The sequence below is a fragment of the Aricia agestis genome, chromosome Z, assembly GCF_905147365.1.
Source record: "Aricia agestis chromosome Z, ilAriAges1.1, whole genome shotgun sequence".
NCBI classification, from domain to species: Eukaryota; Metazoa; Arthropoda; class Insecta; order Lepidoptera; family Lycaenidae; genus Aricia; species Aricia agestis.
Genome location: NC_056428.1, coordinates 24,153,424 through 24,176,539, shown reverse-complemented (window position 1 = coordinate 24,176,539; position 23,116 = coordinate 24,153,424). Strand labels below are relative to the sequence as shown.

Genomic DNA, 23,116 nt, shown 5'->3' with positions numbered 1-23,116 from the left:
GCGGTATGGTCCCTTTGGCCGAAATCTGGTACCCAAGGAAAGTGACCTGAGGGGCACCGAATACGCACTTAGCTGTGTTAATTACCATGCCGTACTCCTTCAGCCGGGTAAAAAGTTGATGCAGATGTTCTTCGTGCGTCTGCTGGTCTTTTGAAAAGACCAAGAAGTCATCCACATAAGCGTAGGTGAAGTCCAGACCCCGTAGCATCTCGTCGACGAACCGCTGAAATGACTGTCCGGCATTACGGAGCCCGAACGTCATAAACGGGAACTCGTAAAGCCCGAACGGCGTTGTGATGGCGGTCTTCGCGACGTCGTCTGGATTAACGGGGATCTGGTTGTAAGCTTTTACCAAGTCTATGGTCGAGAACACAGTGCAACCTGACAAGCTATGCGAAAAATCTTGAATGTGCCTGATTGGGTACCTGTCGGGGATTGTCCGGGCGTTCAGCATTCGGTAGTCGCCACAGGGTCGCCAGCCGTTATCCTTTTTCTGGGCGAGGTGTAGTGGTGACGACCAAGCTGATTCCGACGGTCGGCAGGTACCAATCTGTAACATGGCTTCAAATTCCGCTTTTGCGATTTTCAGCTTTTCAGGCGCAAGCCTGCGTGGGCTGCACGATACCGGTGGTCCAGGTGTAGTACGGATGAAATGAACGGTGTTGTGTGTGGGTGTGCGATGTAAGCCAGATGGGCGAGTAACCTCGGGAAACTGAGCGAGTATGTCGTGGTAAACAGTACTACCAGAAATCACCTTTATCGAGGAAACATCTTTTTTACAGGTAAGTGAACCCGGGGCCGCGAGCATAGTGTTACCATCAATAAGACGTCGGTGTCGGACGTCAACAATAAGATTATAGTGTGAAAGAAAATCCACACCTATAATCGCTTTCGTCACATCGGCTACAATAAATCGCCAAGCGAAGTCGCGGCGCAAACCTAGGTTAAGCACTATGTGCGCGTACCCGTACGTACTAATAACAGTACCATTAGCTGCACACAATTCATAGTTAGTTTTTGTGCCGTGCGCTTTTAGATAAGTTTTTGGAAACACACACAAATCACTGCCCGTGTCCACTAAAAATTGCATTTTTGTCCGCCTATCCATCACAAACAAGCGACCGGGACTTGGACAGCCGTCGGCCGCGTCTACCGACTGCCCTTTGCATTTCCCGAGTAGTCACACGGCTGGACACACTTATGCGCCTTCGACCCGAACTTGTTGTGGTACCAGCAGTTGGGAAACTTCTTATAGCTGGACAGTGACCTGGTCGAAGCTGAGCGTCCACGACGATGTGACGTTTGGCGTTGCCTAGGTCGTGACATTCGGTCCAGTTTAGCGGATAGTGCTTCGACTTGCCTTGTGAGTGCCGCTATCTGTGCCGACTCTGACGCACCTGGGTGTGACGACGCTGCTGCCACTTGTGGAGTGGACGTGACTACGTCCATTATCTGGTCCGCAAGCTCGGCTAACTCCTTGAGCGTTGACTTCGCCGCCTGGGAGGCAACTATTGTCTGCACGTTTGATGGTAGTCGGCTGCTCCAGACGCTGCGTAGAAATTCGTCTGGGACTCCTGGGCCTGCCAAGTTCTTCAGGTGACGAAGGAACTGAGACGGCTTCCTTTCTCCCAGCTCCTCGTGATTCAGAAGCTGCTGCACTTGCTTCTCGCGCGACGCTGTGAGTCGTTTTGTGAGCTCGCTCTTGAGACGCTCGTACTTATCAGAGGCGGCTGGGGCTTCGATAATGTCTTCCACCAGTTCAGCGATATGTGGCTCCAGGTGAGATATCGCGTAATGATATTTTGTCGCGTCTTGAGTGATATTCGCGATCGCAAACTGGCTCTCTAGTGTAGCAAACCATAGTGTCGGTTTTGCGGGGTAAAATGGGGGTACCCTTACTCCAACTCGATCGACACTACCTCCAACTCCAGATTTTTCACCGTCTTGCATTGTGTTCCGTGGGAAGTCACCAGTTCACGTCAAACAAAAACAAGTGATAATACTTTAGGTTGTGTATGTGTTCCTTGTAGAGAGTTCACTGTGAAAGTGGCAGCGCTGAAAGACCAACATTTTTTTTCACTTTTGTATGGGGAAACTCGTGACGCTCAGGCCCTTGCCCATACAAAAGTGAAAAAAAAATTCGGCTTTCAGCGCTGCTACTTTCACAGTGAACTCTCTATAAGGAACACGTACACACCCTAAAGTATTATCACTTATTTTTGTTACACCTTGTATATATATATATATATATATATATATATATATATATATATATATATATATATATATATATACAAGAATTGCTCGTTTAAAGATATAAGATAAGATAGGTACATATTTTCAAAAAGTTATGATAATCTGAGAAGCTTTTGATCAGAAGTCGAGCGCTTCTTCAATATCCAAATTACTAATAATATTATTACAGTATGAATGGTAATGAATAATAATTACTTATAGTAAACAAAGATATTATATTTTTATGAACCACGAGTTCATTATTGTCATTCATCAATAATGAACTCGTATAATATAATATTACCGAACGAAACCGGAATAAAGCTAAATGCAATATAAGCATCGACGACCTCTGTGGCTCAGTGGTGAGCGTGTTGGTAACTTGGTAGCTCAAGCCGGGGGTCACGGGTTCGAATCCCGCCGACGGAACAAAAAAGTTTTCAATGTTCCCGGGTCTGGATGTGTATTAAATATGTGTATGATTTAATAAAAATCTTAAATATATGTATAGTATAAAAGTATTAAATATATTTCCGTTGTCTGGTACGTGTAACACAAGTCCTTTAGGTACTTAGCACGGGGCCAGACTGACGTGGTGTAAAGCGTCCATAGATATTATTATTATTATTATTTAAAAAAAAAAAACATAAATATTTTTTTGTGGTGTGGCGGGTGAAAGAATCGGTTCGCAGTTCGCAGCCGCATCGGTGTAAGGTTTTCTATATTTTCACCAGGCACTACAAACACCAATGTTAGCGGTTGTATAAAAAACTTATATAGAAAATAGAAATTATTGTTTTTCACGCCACTTCGTTCTAAAAGTTTATTTCATTGCCCAATTCTGCGCAAAAAAATAACCATTGTCTATGGTTGACGCCTTTGACGCTAGTTGATTAATTTTGTTAGATTTTAGTTGATAGACATCAAAACTTGATGTTTTAATAGTGAAATGTAATTTATTTTATAATTGTAACTAGTGTTGTTGAATGCATCACTGCAATGAAAGCCGATGGCGTACATTGCATCTGCCGATGATCGTATAAAAGCGTCTATTAGCGTTTACATGTGCCTGAAAGAAATGTCAGAACAAGAGGTACTTTATGTACGTTCGATTGTTCATGTTTTGACAATGTAATACCGATTGAATTTTAACTAAAATTTCGGTCGTATAAAGTAGTGCGTGTGTGTAATTAAGAGCCGTAGGAAAATCAATTGTAATGTTGCGAACGAGTGCGGAGTTGGTTAGCTAGTTTGACAGCCGGCTGGCTTGTCATAAGTGACTTACAGATTGGCTCCCCATAAAAATGAACAGTCGCAATAGTGTAAATGAAACGAATTTGGTGAATTTCTCGGCTGAACTTTCCTCACTGAATCAATTGGACGCGAAAGATAGGTTGCTGAGTTTTCCCTTTGACCACATATACGCGTGCCATTCACAAAGCTCTGATAGAAGACAGCCTCTGCAGCTCGACAAGGAGGTGGAGGTGTCGGCACATTGTGTTGTGGGAGAGGAGAAGAGCATCGCCACTGCCACTGAGATCACGCAGCTGTCCGAGCAGCTCTGTGCTGCACAGAACCACAATAAAAAACTAAAGGATCTTTTAATTTATCACTTAGATCTCATCCAACAACAAAACGAACTTATCACTAAAAGAGAGAAATTGTATCAAGCTTTAAAACAGGAGAATGATAATGTAAGTTTGCTTATATTTTTATTTTCTTTATAGTTTTCATTTCGTCACACAAAATATTACATTATTATCTAAACAAACTTCATTGTTTTGTTTTCATCAGGGTGTCAAATTGAAACTTGGCTAACTAAACTACTGTGCACTGCATTTTCTTAAATCACAATACAGTATTGGAATTATAATATTAAGTTTTATATTTTTTAAGCTTCATACAGTATTGGAGTTGCAAGTAGCAATTACTTACTACTGATGGTATGACAGATTTTGAGCAACTTAAGTGAAAACATACAAACAAACTTGACAACCTCTGTGGCTCAGTTGGTGGGCTGTTGGTAGCTCAAGCCCTGGGGTCGCGGGTTTGAATCCTGCAGACGGAACAAAAAAGTTTTCAAAGTTCCTGGGTCATGGATGTGTATTAAATATGTGTATCATATAATAAAAATCTTAAATATATGTATATTATAAAAGTATTAAATATATTTCCGTTGTCTGGTACTCGTAACACAAGTCCTTCAGGTACTTAGCACGGGGCCAGACTGACGTGGTGTGAAGCGTCCATAGATGTTATTATTATTATTAATTTAGTTTGTGATATTTAAAACACTGAAGATTTGATAATAGTGGTAATGTATGTTAGGTATATTTATTTTTATAAATTGCCACAGTAGTTATTTCATATTGTAATAAAACTGCTATTTTAAAACAAAGAATAATTACTAGACATAATGCTACAGCTCCTAACTGCAACTGCAACATAACAATACAGCATATTGATTGTTTTTATTTTAATGTGTGGTAGTCTTAAATAATTTATAAAATTTCAATTTTAAAAATGATTGGCAATTAAAAATGGTTATAACTATTGCTGTTGTTTGTGTGTGATAAAGTTTATTATAATTAAAGAACTTTTAATTTTGCAAATGCCATATTATGTTTTTGTGCTATGCAGTAATAATTGTGTTACAATAAAAATAATGAACTGATGATTGAAATTGGCCATGCTGTTATGGTTATGTTGGTCTCAAAATTTAAAAAGAATTGGGTCTATTATGATTTATGATATATCATAATTTCAGAAAGATAATCTTGTACTTATAACACGGTTAAATTACCTTGACGCATCGCCGGAACGCAATAACCTGCCTGCTCCATAATGACGTCATCAAACCATACGTCAAGTTATTAAAATATTTATGCTGCGCTTTGGGATTTTTAAATAATTTTGAATAATCTGGTTTCCTGCTCTGCGTATTACATTGTTTAAAATACAAGCCACCCACCAATAATAATCATTTAAGACACATAATTACTATAACTTGTTACTGTTAAAAATAAAATGTAACTGAAAATCTATGGAATTGAAGGAGGAGCTATGTAACATGTCCTGCATATGAAAGCAGCCAGTGATTAGCTAGCTAGTGTGCTTTTTTTTGTACTATTATATATTTTGTCCTAATTAAGACGTTGATATTTGGATGTTTTTAGAACAACAAGTGATGTATGAAAATCATAGATTGCAAAGCACTCTTAGTGAAATAGTAGGCAATTATAAAATGCTTAGTTGATGTTGCAAATGCGAAAAATATTTATTGATAAATTTTATTGTTCTGATATATGAGATAGAAAAAAAAAACTTTATAACTTTATCTTATAACTATATAAAATACTAACATTAAGGGCCTGTTTCACCACTTCCTGATAAGGCTATCCACCAATTAACTTGAAAAAAGTTGTGAATAGACTATTAGGCACTTTATCTGAAAGTGGTGAAACAGGCCCTAAAACTTAAATTTTAATTTGTGGTCTAATGTGACTAAATTATAAGACTTGTTTATATTTAATTTCAATGATTTCTATAATTAAGCTTTTAATTAATCTTTGAACACAGAATTGATTATTGTAACAATGTTATTTATTAGCTAGTTTTGTTATTATTATAACTAGCTGTTTGACCGAGCTTGCTCGGTATCCGATGAAAATGTCATTTTTTAGAAATGATTCCTAGCTAGATCGATTTATCGCCCCCGAAACCCCTTATATACTAAATTTCATGAAAATCGTTGGAGCCAATTCCGATATATCTATCTATATATATATATATATATATATATATATATATATATATACAAGAATTGCTCGTTTAAAGATATAAGATAATATTATTATATATTGTATTTACCAAAGCCAAAACAGTTGGTTAAAATGCAGCATTAAATTCAGATTATGAAGTTGAATGTTTAGTGGCAGATCTTAGCCTGTTTTGAGAAATTTGCAGACAAAACTCCATAGTCACTGCATAAAGGGAGAGAACATTTACTGCGGATGTGCCGCAAATAACCAAATTTTAGTTCACAGACCTTCAATTTTTAAATAACATCAGTTCATAATGTTCACATAAACCTTAAATTATTTCAGCTAAAAGCGAAACTGATTCGCATGGATAGACGGATTGGCTTAAGCCAGCGCCACACTGTCAACCCTCTGCCACCGCCGACTTCAACTGTAACCTCAGCGACTATTGTGAAGAACGAACCGGGGACATCGCAGGTTAGCATCTTGTATTGAAAAGTCAAACCATAATATAAATATAACACAATAGGGTGGCTTCCGTTTGAAGATATCAATCAAAGACATATCTTTGTGACAATATTTATGCGCATAAAGATTGTCACAAAAATGTATTTGATCCATTGTGCTGCTACTATAACTAAAATCACTCTATAATGTGTGCGACTCGACTTGCACAGATTAGTAAGAATAAATGGTTTATTTATAGTACTTGTTTTATTGTCATTTTGTATTGTGATTATTGTTATTTTTGTCTCACTGAGATATACATTGCAGGTTCTGCTAAACAGTTTCACTGAGCTACTGTTGCCAGATAAGGGAGGATCTTTCCTTTTCGACAAGAACAAGCCGTTTACGCAGGAGACGTTCGGCATTGCTCGCACAAGCTGCAATCAAGGTAAAAAATATTTTAATATTTAGTGACTGTTTCACCACTTCCTGATAAGTGCCGTATAGGCTATCCACCACTTAACTTGACATATGAAGTATGGAGAATCTGTCAAAAAAAAAATGTGGATATCCTATTCGGCACTTTATCAGGAAGCGGTGAAACACGCCCTTACCCGACTGCGCCAGAAAGGGCTATGTTTTTATTTCAGTTTACTGTTCATCCCGATTCCCGACATAATAAAGTCCATGTTATAGATAGAAATAAAATGTTCTGAGTTTACAGGAACGGTACATTTTATATATTGCCGTTTGTCGCGTCAGTAGATCTATCAGCTGCTTTTTCGCAGTTTACATGGCGTTGGTGCGATGTTTTACCTTTTATTTATTTGCAATGAGTAATTTTTTTGGTTGTTTTTTAGAGACCTTCTCCCCCAAAGACATTGTGGTGCCACCAGTGACAGACCCAACTGTGAAGTCCGAATATAAGATGTTGGAGAACAAGCGTTCTATAAAGAAAGAGGTGAAGTCCGAAAGAAGCTCGGAAGCACTTTATACTGTGACATCTAATAGGTATTTTTTTCATATTAAGTATGTTTTTTTGGATACAAGCTTTTGTAATTGTGATGCAATTTCAAAGTAATGAAAATTCTTAGTTTATTTTATTGGCACTTGACGTAAACCAGTCATAGCCAAATTACCCTTTTGCTCTTTGCCTTCCCAGTACTCGGGTAAAGTGTAAAATGTTATTTGGAGCTTTTAAGCTAATTTTTATCTACTCTTCTATCTTAAACTTATAGTGATAATTTTTTTAGTCAGGTGGTGTCAAAGTACCATCAGAGAAAATACTTCATAAGCAGACGGCGGACCTGTTTTGTTTGGCAGGATTACGTTAAGTCAGTCATTAGCCGCGATCTGCAAGCTGGGCATAGCCCGACCAAATACGCAGGGCCCGTTTTTGCACTACCAGCGCCCTCGGCGAGATTTCTTCGGCGCCCCGGGTGCTGGTAGAGCAAATACGGTAGATCCATCTGCCTGTGGATCAACATCTCTGAAAAAACTGTTGCTTAACTATTCATCAGTGCCATTTCGTGCCCTCAAACTCGCACTTGACGTTTTTTAATTATTATTTTTTTGTTTACAGTGGCAACCCAGTGATCCAAAGAATACAGAGGAACAGGCGGCGGACGTCGTCTGGTATCGGCAGCCTGAGCCGCCTGAGCCGCACGCCCAAAACTGAGATACCTGAGACTGTTACATGTACGATCTTCTATTATATAATATAAAATTTTCGTGTCACAGTGTTTGTGCGCGAATGCTCAACTGATTTTAATTAAATTTTGTATGTACTCAATGTACCATCAAGGACATTGATTCCTAGACATTTGAACGAGCTACGTCAGTTGGTCGTCTTATGTCAATTCAATGTTAGCTATGATCGGTCTGATTGGTTTTACTTAACGCGACCAAATTGCTTAGGTCCGCCATCTGCCTAGGAATCAACTTCTCTGATAGTACATTCGTTAGGCCTGAGAATAGGTTATCTACTTTTTATATTGATACTAGAAATAATTTATGTGGCAATGTTTGCCGGGTCAGCCAGTATTATTAAATTAATTCATTATTGTTAACTAGCATTACCCATACCACAGAATACATTGCCCATACTAATCAAATGCAATAGTGTGTATATTATGTCTGGTACCTTGCCATAATTTTTTTTCTACATCATTATGATGTAGGAAAAAAATGTAATGAAGATAGTTTTGATCCTCGGAAATAAAATAGGATATTTTTAATGTGTTACAATGTACAGCAAACCCTATGATAAATAAAATTTGGTGCAACTGAGTGCAGTTAATATCTGGTTAGATTTCAAATTCGATATCATAACAAACAAAACTGAAAATAGAAATAAGGAATTACACTATAAAAATGTATTATGTCGTAACTTCGTAAGTTTCTGCCATCCTTCATAGTTTTTAAATCGTTTCAGCTAAAACCATAGACCAAGACCAAAGCTTCGATAGTGGTTTTAGTGTGAACAAGAAGTCTAAAACCATCACATACGGCAAATCTCGGAGCTCGTCTTTAGCGAAGCGGGTGACACAATACACTGGTTCCCTGTCAGACAGACTACGGCTCATTGATACTACACCGACTGGGGATGACCCTTATCAACTCGGTGAGGCCGACATGAGAGAACAGTCCCCCATCCCAAAGCTGATGCTGCAGAAAACCAACCACGGACGTATGAAGATCTGCAGTGATCCCGATGGCAAGAAAGTCTATGATGCACCCGAACCAAAGAAGAGATTCGTATCACCATACGACCAGATTAAAAAGGAACCAGACGACAGCAAAACGGTTATTATAACTGAGCCTGATTTGGATCTGGTGAAAACTGAACCAGAAATCGACTGGCGAATTTACAATAATAAACAAGAGGATTCTTCGAGCTTATGTGATTTCTCGTGCAGTGAGTCTACGAGTAATCTAGCATCGATGCTACCTTCCTTCGATGCGAATGAGTTTCAAGAACTGTTTGGTGACACAGCATTGACATTGGATAACTTGAATGATCTGGAATTGGAGCCAACCGAGAAAGATACTCCAGAGAAAACAAAGAAGAGAGGGGCTCGGACTACTAGTCTTGTTAACCCGGGAGAAGTAAGTCTCACTTGTTTCAGAATTCCTAATTGAAATACCTACTATTCCTTAATGCCTACCCTTTACTATGAGTATGGCATAGATGCCAAGTGCATTATAAGCCTCGTCAACAAATTGAATTTAAAAAGAATACTCTTATATTTATATGAATAATAAATTAACCTTATACAATTATACATATTATTTAACCGATTAACTTTTTTGTATAAAGATTAGGAAATCTTTGTAGAAAATTCTAGTTGGCGGAGGACTATCAGTGTCTAACTCTAAATCATGACTAAGTGTCTAAATACGCGGCCGAAGTTCGGCATGATTACGTCAGCAATGCGCTACGCGTACAATATATAACGCGACGTAATTTCGGCATGGTGAGTCATCGATAATTTAAAATACATTGCAGGCGTAATCACGCCGAACTTCGGCCGCGTATTTTGGGCCTAGTGTGTTTAGACAACTAGAATTTTCTACAAAGATTTCCTAATCTTTATACAAAAAAGTTAATCGGTTAAATAATATGTGTAAGGTTAATGTTGTTAATGTAAAGCTAAGTGTTTAGACACTTAGTCATGATTTTCTAATACTATCCCAGATTACCTAAACCACTGAACTTTCAGGGTGAAGGCGCAAAAGGCAAACGCGGTACAGAGAGTCGACGGGGGCGAAAGCGAGCGTTCTCTGCGACCGGCGTGGGGAAGACTCCTAAGGCGCCACCCAAACCCAAGACGACTAAGGGAAAAAGTAATTAATTAGCCATATCATTCATACACTATTTTAATCCACACATAATAGTATTTTAAAAAGATAACCGACTTCAAAATTGTACGTAATCGAGAATTAAAATTCCCTATTAAAAAAAAACTGAACCGATTTCGATGAAACTTGCAGTGTTCCGTAATTTAAACAGTAAGTACCTAGTACAACAAAAAAAAAGAATTACTCAAATCAGACTTGTAGTTCCAGAGATATGTGAATACAAACAGAAAAACATACATGCATCCATACATACACTTTTGAAATTTGGCCAAATTGTTCAGACGATGATCTACACTAATATATGAAAACTGGGCAATTCTGGAAATATTACATACATACGGGTCGAATTGATAACCTCCTTTTCTTGAAGTCGGTTAAAATAATATGTTGGAAACTAAGTAATTGCGGATTTTACACATGGATGGATTCAGTTGAATTTTTAGGTTTGCAGACGTAGTACAAAATATGTAAACACATTATCTTGATAGTTGGTAATCTAGCTGTCAATCAGTAAAAAAAGTTTTTTGGTCGGTTGCGTAGTTTCCGTTGAAAACTGGAAAATGAAAAGGAATATTTTCGTCCTATTTCAATAGTGATAAATGATATCAAATCGTACCTGATTCAGTTTTTTGCTAATAAAAACCAGAAGTTTTGTGAATGTGGCATTATGATGCTGCCTGAAAGATGGGACAAGGTCATTGATCAATAAAGCGGTCAATACATTACATAATAAAGTTATTTAGTTCCATGAAAAAATTGCCTTTGATTTTCTATAAAATCCGCAATTACTTAGTTTCCAACCCAATACATTATATATATTTAATATTTATATTCTTAGCCTTATTTATATTTTTTACTGCTTTATTTAACTCGGTTACACTTACATTTATATTACACGGTACACGGTACATTTATATTATCAACACTTGAGGTTGCCAGATGTCCGGTATTTAAGCGTACAGTCCGGTATTTGCGAGGCCTGTCCGGTAAAAAAGAACGGTCATTCATACCGGACAGAACAATGTCCGGTATTTTGAGAAAAGTCGGTGTTACTGGTACCTAGTTTTAGGTGATTTTAATTTTTTGAGAAGCTTCTACCTTTATTTCGTTATGTAAGTTATAGTTTATGGCGGCCACAATTTTACGACCGCAATAATAATATAAAAAAACTGTATTTTTGCGACCTACCACGGATTACTAATCCTTTTTGATTTAATTAATACCACCTATTTGGAGTTGTCCGGTATTTTTTCGTGACGCACCTGGCAACCCTATACACACCAGTAGCGGTAGCACGGCGACCAGCGGAAATGCGAAAGTATGGACAAACTGTGGAAATAAACCTAAGGTGCCGTTCCGATCTTTTTTCGTTCCGAAAAATGCCACTTTATGACACACTATAGTATATGTCATAATGTAGGATATTATTTGAATTTTTAGAACTATAGTCTGTCATAAAGTGGCTTTTTAATTGAATTATTCGGAACTAAAAAAGATCGGAACGGCACCTTAAGTTTATCTCCACAGTTTGTGACTATAGTCTGTCATAAAGTGGCATTTTAATTGAATTTTTCGGAACGAAAAAAGATCGGAACAGCACCTTAGGTTTATTTCCACAGTTTGTCCATACTTTCGCATTTCCGCTGGTCGCCGTGCTACCGCTACAGATGATGCCCGCAACTTTGTTGCGCAAACAATCGTGAATTGCGCTGGAACCGTTTATTTTACCGGGATAAAAAGTATCCTATTTGACATGGAGATACTTTGAGTCCCGGGAAAGGATTCCCGGGACTCAAAGTAATGATAGATCAATTTCAGCAAAATCGTTTCAGCTGTTCGGGCGTGAAGAGGTAACATTCAGACAGGCAGACACACTTTCGCGTTTATAATATTCAGGGACTGTCTCACCACTTTCTGATAAAGTTCCGAATAGGCTATTCACAACTTTTTTGACAGATTCTCAATACTTGATCTGTCAAGTTAATTAGTGGAAAGTCTATTCCTCACTAATCAGGAAGTGGTGAAACAGGCCCTAAGTATGGATGGTATATTTACTGCTTCATTTTATCCACATGATATATTTATTATTTACTGCTTTATTAAATCAACATGGGTCATTTAGGGCATATTTGAATCCACATAATATATATTACTGCTTTGTTTAATTTTTAACATTATATTTACTACTTAATTTTATTCGCGATAGGTAGTATAAATACCTACCTGCTTCCAATTTTAATATTGTGTAATGCAGTGCAATCGTTTACTACCACAGAATCCACAAAGTGTAAATTAGAAATGGTTACAAAACATACAATATCGCCAAGAGCCAAGTTCCGATCCCTCACAGTCCGTCGCCTAGCAACCGTCACCCGACTGTGTTGCCTACTCGCTACAATTGTTATTTATGAAACTGAATGCCAGACTTTTAAGAGGGCGATTAAAGCAAAAAATCTAACATCGTCCTTCTCTCTTCACACTAACCCACGTCTTTCATATGCCAGGTGAAAGGAAACGACGCGGAATCATCGCCAAGTTGTTTCTTAATATCTCGATAAATAAACAATATTTTTAAAATCCCCTAGTTTAAGTCCCTCGGTAATATAATTTTATAGTACTTATTTATTAAAATATTGACTCAGTTGAATGCAACGTTTTGAAAAGAAATGAAATATTCGTTAAATTTAGATGCATCTTTGTAATTTTTTTCTATAGAGAAAATTTTAATATATCGTGATTTCGCTAGTACGGACCCTCCCAAATATAATGTAGTATTTATGTTTAAAAAATAAAACAATTCGTAGCTTATTATTAAGTATGAAAATGAATTATAAAATCATCTATTTTGCTTTAGTCGTCCCCTTAAGGTGAATGCAGATCTAGCTGCGTAGCCGCAATATTTCTTTAGGGTCAGATACATCGAACCGAGACCAAACGATGGGCTTCATCCTGCAATAAATCGTATAAGTGCGAATCGGACTCGCGCACGAAGGTTTCCGTACCGTTATATTTTAGGCAAAAAATGGTTGGCCTATTTTTTAGGGTTCCATATCCAAAGGGTAAAAACGGGACTCTATTACTAAGACTTCGTTGTCTGTCGGTCTGTCTGTCTCTTTCTCTGTCTGTCTGTCTCTCTGTCTGTCTGTCTGTCTGTCTGTCTGTCTGTCTGTCTGTCTCCAGGCTGTAACTCAAGAACGGTAACAGCTGGACAGTTGAAATTTTCACAGATTATGTATATCTGTTGCCGCTATAACAACAAATACTAAAAACAAAATACAATTAATATTTAATGGGAGCTCCCATACAACAAACGTGATTTTTTTGGCCTTTTTGCTCGTAATCAATAATGGTAATAGGTAGGTCTTTGAATATTTCTCAAAGTCCTTACTTATATGCGTACTTTAAATTTATATATAAAAATGGATTTTCAAATGTGTTAGTCGCGCTAAAACTCGAAAACGGCTGGACGGATTGGGCTGATTTTAGTTTTAAAATATTCGTAGAAGTCCAGGGAAGGTTTTTTAAGTGACACGAAGTTCACCGGGACAGCTAGTCTTATATATAAAAATGGATTTTCAAATGTGTTAGTCGCGCTAAAACTCGAAAACGGCTGAACGGATTGGGCTGATGTCTTAAAATATTCGAAGTCCAGGGAAGGTTTTGAAAGTGACATGAAGTTCACCGGGACAGCTAGTATTTAATAATTTACATGAAGTTCACCGGGACAGCTAGTATTTAATAGTATTTAAATATATTTAAATAAAATTATAACTTAAGGGCAAAAATTAAGACAGACAGACAGACGGACAGACATCGATGTGTCAGTAATAGAGTCGCGTTTTTACCCTTTGGGAACGGGACTAAAAAACAATAATAACAAATTGTAATGTCAAAATATACAGTAAACATAGTGACACTACTTGTCATTTTAATGCGCTCGCGTCATGCCCCGTTTCATCTCTTTTCTGTGTAAACTGACATAATTGCTGATTCACTTGGACCGCACCGAAGAAGTCAGTTAGGATAGGTGTGATAGATTACATAGAACTGCGTTTATTTCTTGTAAAGGTTTACCCTGAGATAAAAATTATTTAGTAACTATGCTCTTATGAATGCGAATGTATATAATATTATAATATAATTATTAATTAATAATTATTAATATTATATTATAGTATGGAGAGATATTACAACTGTGAAGCTACAGTTGTTGGTCCAATATGATATAATTCTGAGGCTAATTTAGGATTATTTCTCTCTTTTTGTTATGGTTCATTGTTAAATGGCCCTCACTCGTTAGGGCACCGCGGTGGCGCCAGGCGCTGATTGCCCGGTCGGCGTCAAATTGGTGGCCACACCAAGCTGACACAAGGTGAGCAACTATACAACCCCACAACGATCCTCTGGCGTGTAGCTGTCATATAAAGTGCCAACTTGTAAAAAAACATGGCTAGTTTATTATTTTATAACAAATCCTTAAATTATTGCTGGTTACAAGCTCCCCATTTTGTAAAATGTAACTTCAACTACATACTTTTCGCAGATTACAAGTGTATCTTGTAAAATGTCACAAATATCAAATATGATTTTTAGATTAATCGAGAATCACAAGTGTGCCATCTTGTATCTCTCATCTCTAGATACTTGCGATTTGTCGCTGGTTACAAGTATGCCATCTTGTAAAATGTCACATAAGATATTTAAGCTTTTTAAACACTTGAATTATCGTTGGTTAAAAGTGTGCCATATTATGAAATGCACTTATGACCTTATGCTTTTTCGCTGGTTACATGTGTGCCATCTAGGAAATTGTTCATTTAAAGGCTTGAATTATAATTCAATTCTTTAACGTAACTTCTTTTTTATTTTGTTGATCTGTGTTATCATCGTTACAAGTATGCCATCTTGTGAAATGTCGCCTAAGATACTTTTTATTTTTCGCTGCTTTGTAGTTGCAATCTTGTCAAATGACACTTAAGCGACTTTTAATAATAGCTGATGTTACTATTTCGCCTTCATATACTATGTCCTCTTGAAACTGTCACCCCATTGCCACAAGATCGTTGTAGGATTGTATATTTTGTTGTGTCACTGTACCCCTATGAGTGAGGGCCTTTATTCTTATATATACCTAGCGTGAGTTTTGGAACCGTAAGTACAAATTATATTATAAAATGTCGATAAAAAAATGGTCATTGTAATTTTAAGTTTCAGTTGAGTATAATACATGCTGTTTAATTTTTCCTTCCTATGTGTGTTCGACAGAGATGGACTATACGACTGATATTACTATCTCCTTCTAAATTTCATGCTTTTTCTGGGTATGATATAAAGACCTCTCCACACGTTGGGTCATGGTGGACAATCACATATTGTGCCACAATTGCAAAGAAAATTAGTAGTCGTTATGCCTCTATACTTGATTGAACCACCTGGCTGTGTCTGAAAGAAGATAATGTTTTTCAAGAGTATGTAGGTATGTGTGTATGATTATTTGACACGCTCTGCAGCCTAAACGGCTTGACGGATTTTAGCTTGAGAGCCGTCAGATTCGTGTTTACTGGGTAAGTGAATCTGGTTATATCAAAATAAAAAAAGGAAAATATGGTGGATTTAAAAAAAACGGAAAAGCACAGTCGGTTCTTAGGTTTCTTTAAATACTTAAGCGTTTTCTTGTCTATCATGACTCAAAGTGTAGTGACGGTATAAGCATGTCGAATGTCGATTTATGTGAAACATCTTTTAGCGTGCTTGGCTGTGTACGCTCGCTTGATGTTTCTGCTGGCATCGTCTTTGAGTGTTCACTACTAATTCTACGCGGTATGTTTTAGCCGCAACCCGTGGCAAAAAGTCCCCTGTACCCGGTATGATGACAAACAAGCCCTACCACACGCTATGCTGCGATCCCGACGTGTCGTGGTACTTTGGGTTAGATCCGAACCTTAAACTTGAAGATATAGACCCGCCGCCGGATAGTCAGATGTCAACTGTTGAGGTGAGTACATAATGTTGCCAGATATCCCCTTACTAACAAAAACATCAGACTGTGTATGGTGGTGGTTATGGTTATAGTTATAAAATGTTTTGCGTTGTCTGTCAAGCGGCTTTCCCAATAAAACAAGGAAAAACATTATATTACTATAGCGTTATTCAGTAATTTATACATTTTTATTGGTAAAAATGATAATGTAAAGACTTACTCGCTTAGGGACATTTCAGACAGAGAGCGGTCACGCGGTCAGGTTTGCGTTATTTGTGTTGTATAACATAGATATATACTCACACAGGGGGCGTTCTGACCGTTTCAGAATTGCTCCTGTGTGACTGACCGCTCGAACGTAGAATGCGAACGCAGAACGCTTGAGCGCGTGACTGCTCTCTGTTTTGTGCATACAGACATACTTAACGTATTCACGTTTCGCTGTCTTTGTCTGACATGTTCCAAGCAAAGACAAGCAGATCGGATTTTGATGCGGTTTTCTTTAATAGATACAGTGATTCAAGGGAGGGTTTATAGGTATGTGATTCAAGGGAGGGTTTATAGGTATAATAACATTCATTAAACATTGGAGAAATACTGTTATTGTTGTGGTTTTTAATGTGATGTCGTAAATAATTACATTTTTCCCGCTTACATTTGCATTGTAAACGCAGGCTGAACCCTACGAGATTTATCAAAATAATGTACCAAGTATTGTACAATTGAAAAGGTCTACAGAAAACTAAAAAGATGGTATATGTCTATTGTCTATCTCTTATGGATATCTTATTGTGGGATTTCATTTCATTTTTTTGTCATTTTCTTTTTACGACAAATAATGGCTAATTTTCGAAGCAATTTTAATAAATATAATTAATCCTTGTCCAATTAAATAACTTAAAATTACATTGTTGATTTAATGTAGATCTATATGGCCCTTTACAGCATAATATGATTTAAATGAATATTTTCGAAGATATTACAGATTTAAAAATTGCGGGAAGTAGCTTTTGCGCGGGCACCGACCAATGCGGGCCACGGGTAGTAATAATGAATACAAGTCAAAATGCTGGATCGATTTTAATCATTTTTTCAGTGGCTATATATTATATTTTATACCCGATGCGAGGCCGGGGTGGTGGCCGCTAGTCTAAATATAAATAAAAATTACTATGTTAAAACACAAATCAATAGGCCTGATAGTTTTTGCGTAAAGTGTACCACAAAATGATTAGTAAAGGGGGTACTGTGCTAGTTAGGTTTAATTTTGGTCTAGTTCTGATAGTAAATACATAATAACTTTTTTGAACACCCAGGTTCCGAGATGGAGGGAGAAGCCGTACACGAGTACGTACACTATGGAGGGGACGGAGGATCTCGACGACAAAGTGTTTGAGAAACGACATCAGAAACTCGAGGCTGAGGAAAGGCGGCAGTTGAGGTAGGGCATAAATCAGTGGTACTCAACCTTTTTTTTTATACGGGCCACAAGGCACAGACACGTTTTAGTCTGGGTGTCGCGGCAAGCAAAATTTTTTAGGGTTAAGTATAAAAATTACGTTCGTCAAAATTAGCCATTTAAAAGTGGAAATATATTACGACTTTCACAATTTTACATTATTTTGCTGGTAAACGTACATTTTAAAGTGGTTAATTTCACGCGGGCCACTGTTAAAAGTCCCCGCGAGCCAGTAGGAGTGGAGTATAAAAGCTTAAAGGCTAGGCGACGTGCTAGGCATAAGGCTGCGTTTTCTACACGGCGGAGCTAAGCCGTGAAACCAGCATCTAAGCCGTCAGAACCCGTCGCTCAGCGCAAAAAATAGTAAATTATTTGATATTAAATTAAATAATTATACACTTTCCTTGCACTCTTTCCACTTTATTATATTAGATTTATTACAAAGTTATTATTTACATGACCACGGTTTCGATAAAATCATCATCAGGTTATTAAATACACATTTCTTGCAACCTAGTTGTAGTAACCGTGTTTTTTAACGTATTATTTCCAGATGGCACATGCGCAGGATAAGGGAGCAGCGGCACGTGGAGCGTCTCCGGCAGCGGCAGCGCGAGTGGTGCTCGCCGACGCCGGTGTACACGGTGTGGCCGACGCCGCAGACGGACGTGCGATACATCGAGATCACCGACACGCTGCCGGTCGTCGCGTTCGGCGAGCCGGTGCCGGATCTGCCGGAGGCGTGAGTGGAATTTCCCTCCCTTTTGACGTGACAACGTCTAATAACTCGATACTACGACTGCACGAAAAAGATGATTCATTAATTCAGTCACTGTCCCGTTACGCTCATTGACGCGTTCCGCAAACGAGAGCGTGGCGCGAACGAGAGAGAAGCATGATCGGCCCGAGCGACTGTAATGTTTGACGTTGTCACGTCAAACTACCGACTGTAAACCGACTTTACGGACAACCAATTTTTTAAGCTTCTTACAGACGAACCTTCTAACCTTTCGAAGACGAACGACTGCCAACGGCAGATACAACTGCAGCCGTCGACACTTGTCGGCTGCCGTCAACGCGTCGACGGCTGCAGTCGTGTCTGCCGTTGGCAAGTGCCGTTCGTCTGTGAAAAGCCTCAGGGTTCCGGACCCAGTAAAGTAAAAACGGGACCCTTTAGGGTTCCGGAGTGACCGGACCCAGAGGGTAAAAACGTGACCCTATTACTGATATTGAATGTATTATCAGAGAAGTTGATTCCTATGCAAATCGGGGACCTAAGTAGTTTGGTTGCGTTACGTCAAACCCAGCTGACAAATCATAATTAACATTGAATTGACATATTCGACCAAATAACGTTGGTCTGTCAATTGCATAGGAATCAACTTCTTCGATGGTACTTACTGTAACTTTCGGTGAATTCGTGTTTCACAGTAATAAATATACACATGTGCATGCACTCATTTTACTTTATGAATATATTTTGTTACAATTTTAATGTTTTACCTGACCGGTTTCGACAAAATCATCCTCAGTAGTGCTAGCACGGCGACCAGCGGAAACGCGAAAGTATGGACAAACTGTGGAAATAAACCTAAGGTGCCGTTCCGATCTTTTTTCGTTCCGAAAAATTCAATTAAAATGCCACTTTATGACAGACTATAGTTCTAAAAATTCAAATAATATCCTACATTATGACATATACTATAGTGTGTCATAAAATGGCATTTTAATTGAATTTTTCGGAACGAAAAAAGATCGGAACGTCACCTTAGGTTTATTTCCACAGTTTGTCCATACTTTCGTATTTCCGCTGGTCGCCGTGCTAGCACTACAGGTGTGAGACACTGACGTTTGTCCGTCTGAGACTTCTGCCTGTCTCCAGGTTGTCTCTCAAGAACGGTGATAGCTAGAGAGTTGTCACAAGTTATGTATTTCTGTTGTCGCTATAACAACAAATACGAAAAACAAAATTAATTAAATAATTTTAGAAGGAAGCTATGCACTATAATTGATTTTAAAAACGATTCACGAGCCAGGTCGCTGACATTCCTTCCTTGTTTTAAAACTTTTTATTAATTTACAGGGTGTAGCAAAAATAACTGATCATACTTTAGGGCGTGTATTAGGTCCCCTATATAGTTCGCTGTGAAAGTAGCAGCAAGAGTAACTTTTTTTCATTTTGTATGGAAAATTTATAACGCGCTTGTCCATACAAATCACAATACACACCCTAAAGTATAAAGTATACTTAGTTTTGTTACATCTAACACCTTGTATATCGATACATATTTTTAGTAAGTAGTTTATAAAATAATTGTGTTTCCATTTTTCAGGGAATTCATGTTGCCCTGGGTACGCACCTCGAAGGCTCAGAAGAGGTCTAAAAGATCGAAAACCCTACACTAAACTAATGCAGTATTTATTCGTTTTAATTTGCTACATTATAGTGTTTATCTGCCAATATAGTTTACAAGAGTCGATGTGCCAGTGATCTATTTCAAAAGACTACTGAATTTAGCTTAAAATTATTTTGCGCCTTGTAAATATTGTTTTGTAGAATGTAGTGGTATGTGTCGGTGTAATTAATGTATCTATTAAATTAACAGAAAAACTACCAAATACTTCATCCATTTCTAAACAGTCACTAGGGTATATTAGCGATTATAGTAGTTTACTCTCTTAGAATGTATTTTATTTTTATTTTTCATATTACTTTAAATGTGTACAAAATCTACAAATGAATAGGTTACATTTTGCATTTCGAGTAGTTTGCCAATAAATAAGTTCTGTTTAAGCATTTTATTGATTCATTATGAAATTTATATTATTTTCTCAACCCGAGTATTTTATTGTAAATAGGTATTTATTTGTAGAAACGAATTCTATAGAATTAGCTGTAAATTAGGAATCTATATGTATAGTTAGCGTTGATATTATACAAGTATTCTATAATAAAAACTCTTAGCTCAACACCACATATAATTTTATACAAGATATAACAAAACGAACTGATAATACTTTAGGGTATATGATGTCCCTTATATAAAGTTTACTGTGAAAGTAGTAGCACTGAAAGAGCAAAATTCTTTTTTCCCATAACAAAGTTGCTCTTTCAGCGCTGCTACTTTCACAGTGAACTCAATACAGGGGACTCATACACACAATAAAGTATTAATACCACTTTGAAACACACATTAAAATGGTCCTAGTAAGTGACAAATAACTTTTGCAGATTTTATCTTTGTCGCTCAGTATAAAGTCAGTATAGACAAATTTTATGTAACAGTTGTGTTTTTCATCACAATTTTTCGTACAAACTTGAAAGTCTTGTAAATTGTAATTTTTCCACATAATTTTTAGATTGTAAATCTATAATGTTGGTTGAACATGACTCAGATGAGCAATTTGTCACTTAATGGTGATTTTCAACAAGGCTTTCGGTGTGTTTAATGTGCTTATTGAAAAATATTTTTCATCTTATATATAAAAATGGATTTTTAAATGTGTTAGTCGCGCTAAAACACGAAAACGGCTGAACGGATTGGGCTGATTTTAGTCTTAAAATATTCGGAGAAGTCCAGGGAAGGTTTAAAAGTGACACGAAGTTCACCGGGACAGCTAGTCTTCTTCATATATAAATATATAAATGGATTTTTAAATGTGTTAGTCGCGCTAAAACTCCAACAGCTGAACGGATTGGGCTGATTTTAGTCTTAAAATATTCGGAGAAGGCCAGGGAAGGTTTTAAAGTGACACGAAGTTCACCAGGAAAGCCAGTTATTTATAAATTATAATTATAAAATATTATTAATTCATTAAAAATTTAATAGTTACATTTGAAATTATTACAAAAAGTATTTATAGTTTACAAATTTCATAAGTAAATAATTTTCAAATTTAAAACTTTAAATTTATTTCACTCTGTGTATTTTTTGCTGATTGTTGATCAATTTTATTGATTTTAATGACTAACGCGTTGAGATCGAACACCATGTGAGCCACGACACGAATTCCGCTATAGGTCGTTCTGTGATTGTCACAACGCGTCGTGGCCGTTTTCATTGGAGCCCGAACACGAATTTCGCGTTGTGGCTGTTTTACTGTCACCACATCGATGTGAGCTATTTTTCCGCTCAATGAGCGTTTTCGATCTTTGTGCGTAAAATATATTCCAAATTAATGCAAAACATATTACGCTAACTATATGTAACTGAAATGTAAAAATTAAAAAATAATAGTAATTGTAGAATGTTTGTCACAACTCACACTCTCCGTAGCCGTATACATTGAGCTATTGTATAAAATACAATAGCAAAAGTTCACGATTTTTTTACATTTAATCCAGTAAAGAATTTTTTACACTACACGATAAGATATCTTAAGCTATTTACGATATTCTATGAGGTACTTTCTTATGTCGTCGGTATAAAAGCGGTTTCACATTTATTACTTTCAATACGATATAGCACCGATATGTCGGAATAACCAAATTGGTTTTAACAAGAAAAATTAACCCTCTTTCTTATAAAATATACGGCGAATAACTATACAAGGTCTGCTTCTGATTCTGATTATTATTCACCTTATTAATAATAAATATATTAAAGCAGCGTATAACTTATTCAATCCGCTATCTTTGTCTATCATAATTATGACTTTTCCATTTTACCAGATAAAGCAGACCTTGTATAGTATGGGGATTGTCCATTTTTTTTTAATTTTGCTTATTACAAAAATATTTCGAGGAATAAGGTCAGTGATCGTTTTTCTGTATATAAAAGAAAAAAAAACCCATTAGTTACTTATATTTTTGAACAAATATGTTTAACCTTAGTTTGACCTTCAATGGCGTTAAATTAGCAATAAATTCGACCAACATTATGTTTCGAACTTTTGGTAAGCTTCTCGTATCAGCTTTCACATACTGAGAACTTGCATTTGACGAACCAGCCATTATAAATAAGATTGAAAGGAAATTTAAAACTTTTAACTAGATTTTAGAGGTCCATTAGCCGCCGATGATGACGTCAGAGCGAAACTTTAAAAATTTATTGAGAAAAAACTAGCCAATGAATTTCAAAATTATTTAATTTATATTCTTAAAATACTCTATTTTAACGAAAAAAAAATATAAAAAGTACATGTGATTTTTTTTGGACAATGCCCATTCGCCGTATATTTTATTAGTAAACATTATAATATAATGTTTGAACGAGAAAAGTTCGCCCAATGCCGAATAATAATTTGTATTAAGTAAATCTTTGCTAGCCTCGTGGCCTGGATTGCAAAGTTCAGGTTTCGTTTAGTTCTGAATTTTGTTTTTTAACTTAGTTTTTTGGATATAACATAACGATTTTAGTTTTGCTTTCATAT

General features: G+C 36.9%; 2 protein-coding genes across 2 annotated transcripts; one reads left to right on the top strand and one right to left on the bottom strand.

Moving 5' to 3' along the window:
• Positions 1 to 1,149: 1,149 nt before the first annotated feature.
• LOC121738426 lies at positions 1,150 to 1,950 on the bottom strand. The gene has a single exon (XM_042130465.1). The coding sequence runs from the start codon at positions 1,948 to 1,950 to the stop codon at positions 1,150 to 1,152; it is 801 nt and encodes a 266-aa protein (XP_041986399.1).
• A 1,202-nt stretch (positions 1,951 to 3,152) lies between these two features.
• Positions 3,153 to 20,726, top strand: LOC121739441. The gene is made up of 11 exons (XM_042131922.1): positions 3,153 to 3,929; positions 6,342 to 6,473; positions 6,771 to 6,891; positions 7,304 to 7,454; positions 8,026 to 8,141; positions 8,878 to 9,551; positions 10,166 to 10,289; positions 16,136 to 16,299; positions 17,601 to 17,725; positions 18,297 to 18,485; positions 20,077 to 20,726. The coding sequence occupies exons 1-11, from the start codon at positions 3,540 to 3,542 to the stop codon at positions 20,147 to 20,149; spliced, it is 2,259 nt and encodes a 752-aa protein (XP_041987856.1). The 5' UTR covers positions 3,153 to 3,539; the 3' UTR covers positions 20,150 to 20,726.
• The last annotated feature ends 2,390 nt before the right edge of the window (positions 20,727 to 23,116 follow it).

Coding starts and splice junctions, on each gene's coding strand:
- LOC121738426 (XM_042130465.1), bottom strand. CDS start 1,950: ATGCAAGACGGTGAAAAATCTGGAGTTGGAGGTAGTGTCGATCGAGTT.
- LOC121739441 (XM_042131922.1), top strand. CDS start 3,540: ATGAACAGTCGCAATAGTGTAAATGAAACGAATTTGGTGAATTTCTCG. Junction 6,474..6,770: donor ACGAACCGGGGACATCGCAG/GTTAGCATCTTG, acceptor TATACATTGCAG/GTTCTGCTAAACAGTTTCAC. Junction 18,486..20,076: donor GTGCCGGATCTGCCGGAGGC/GTGAGTGGAATT, acceptor TCCATTTTTCAG/GGAATTCATGTTGCCCTGGG.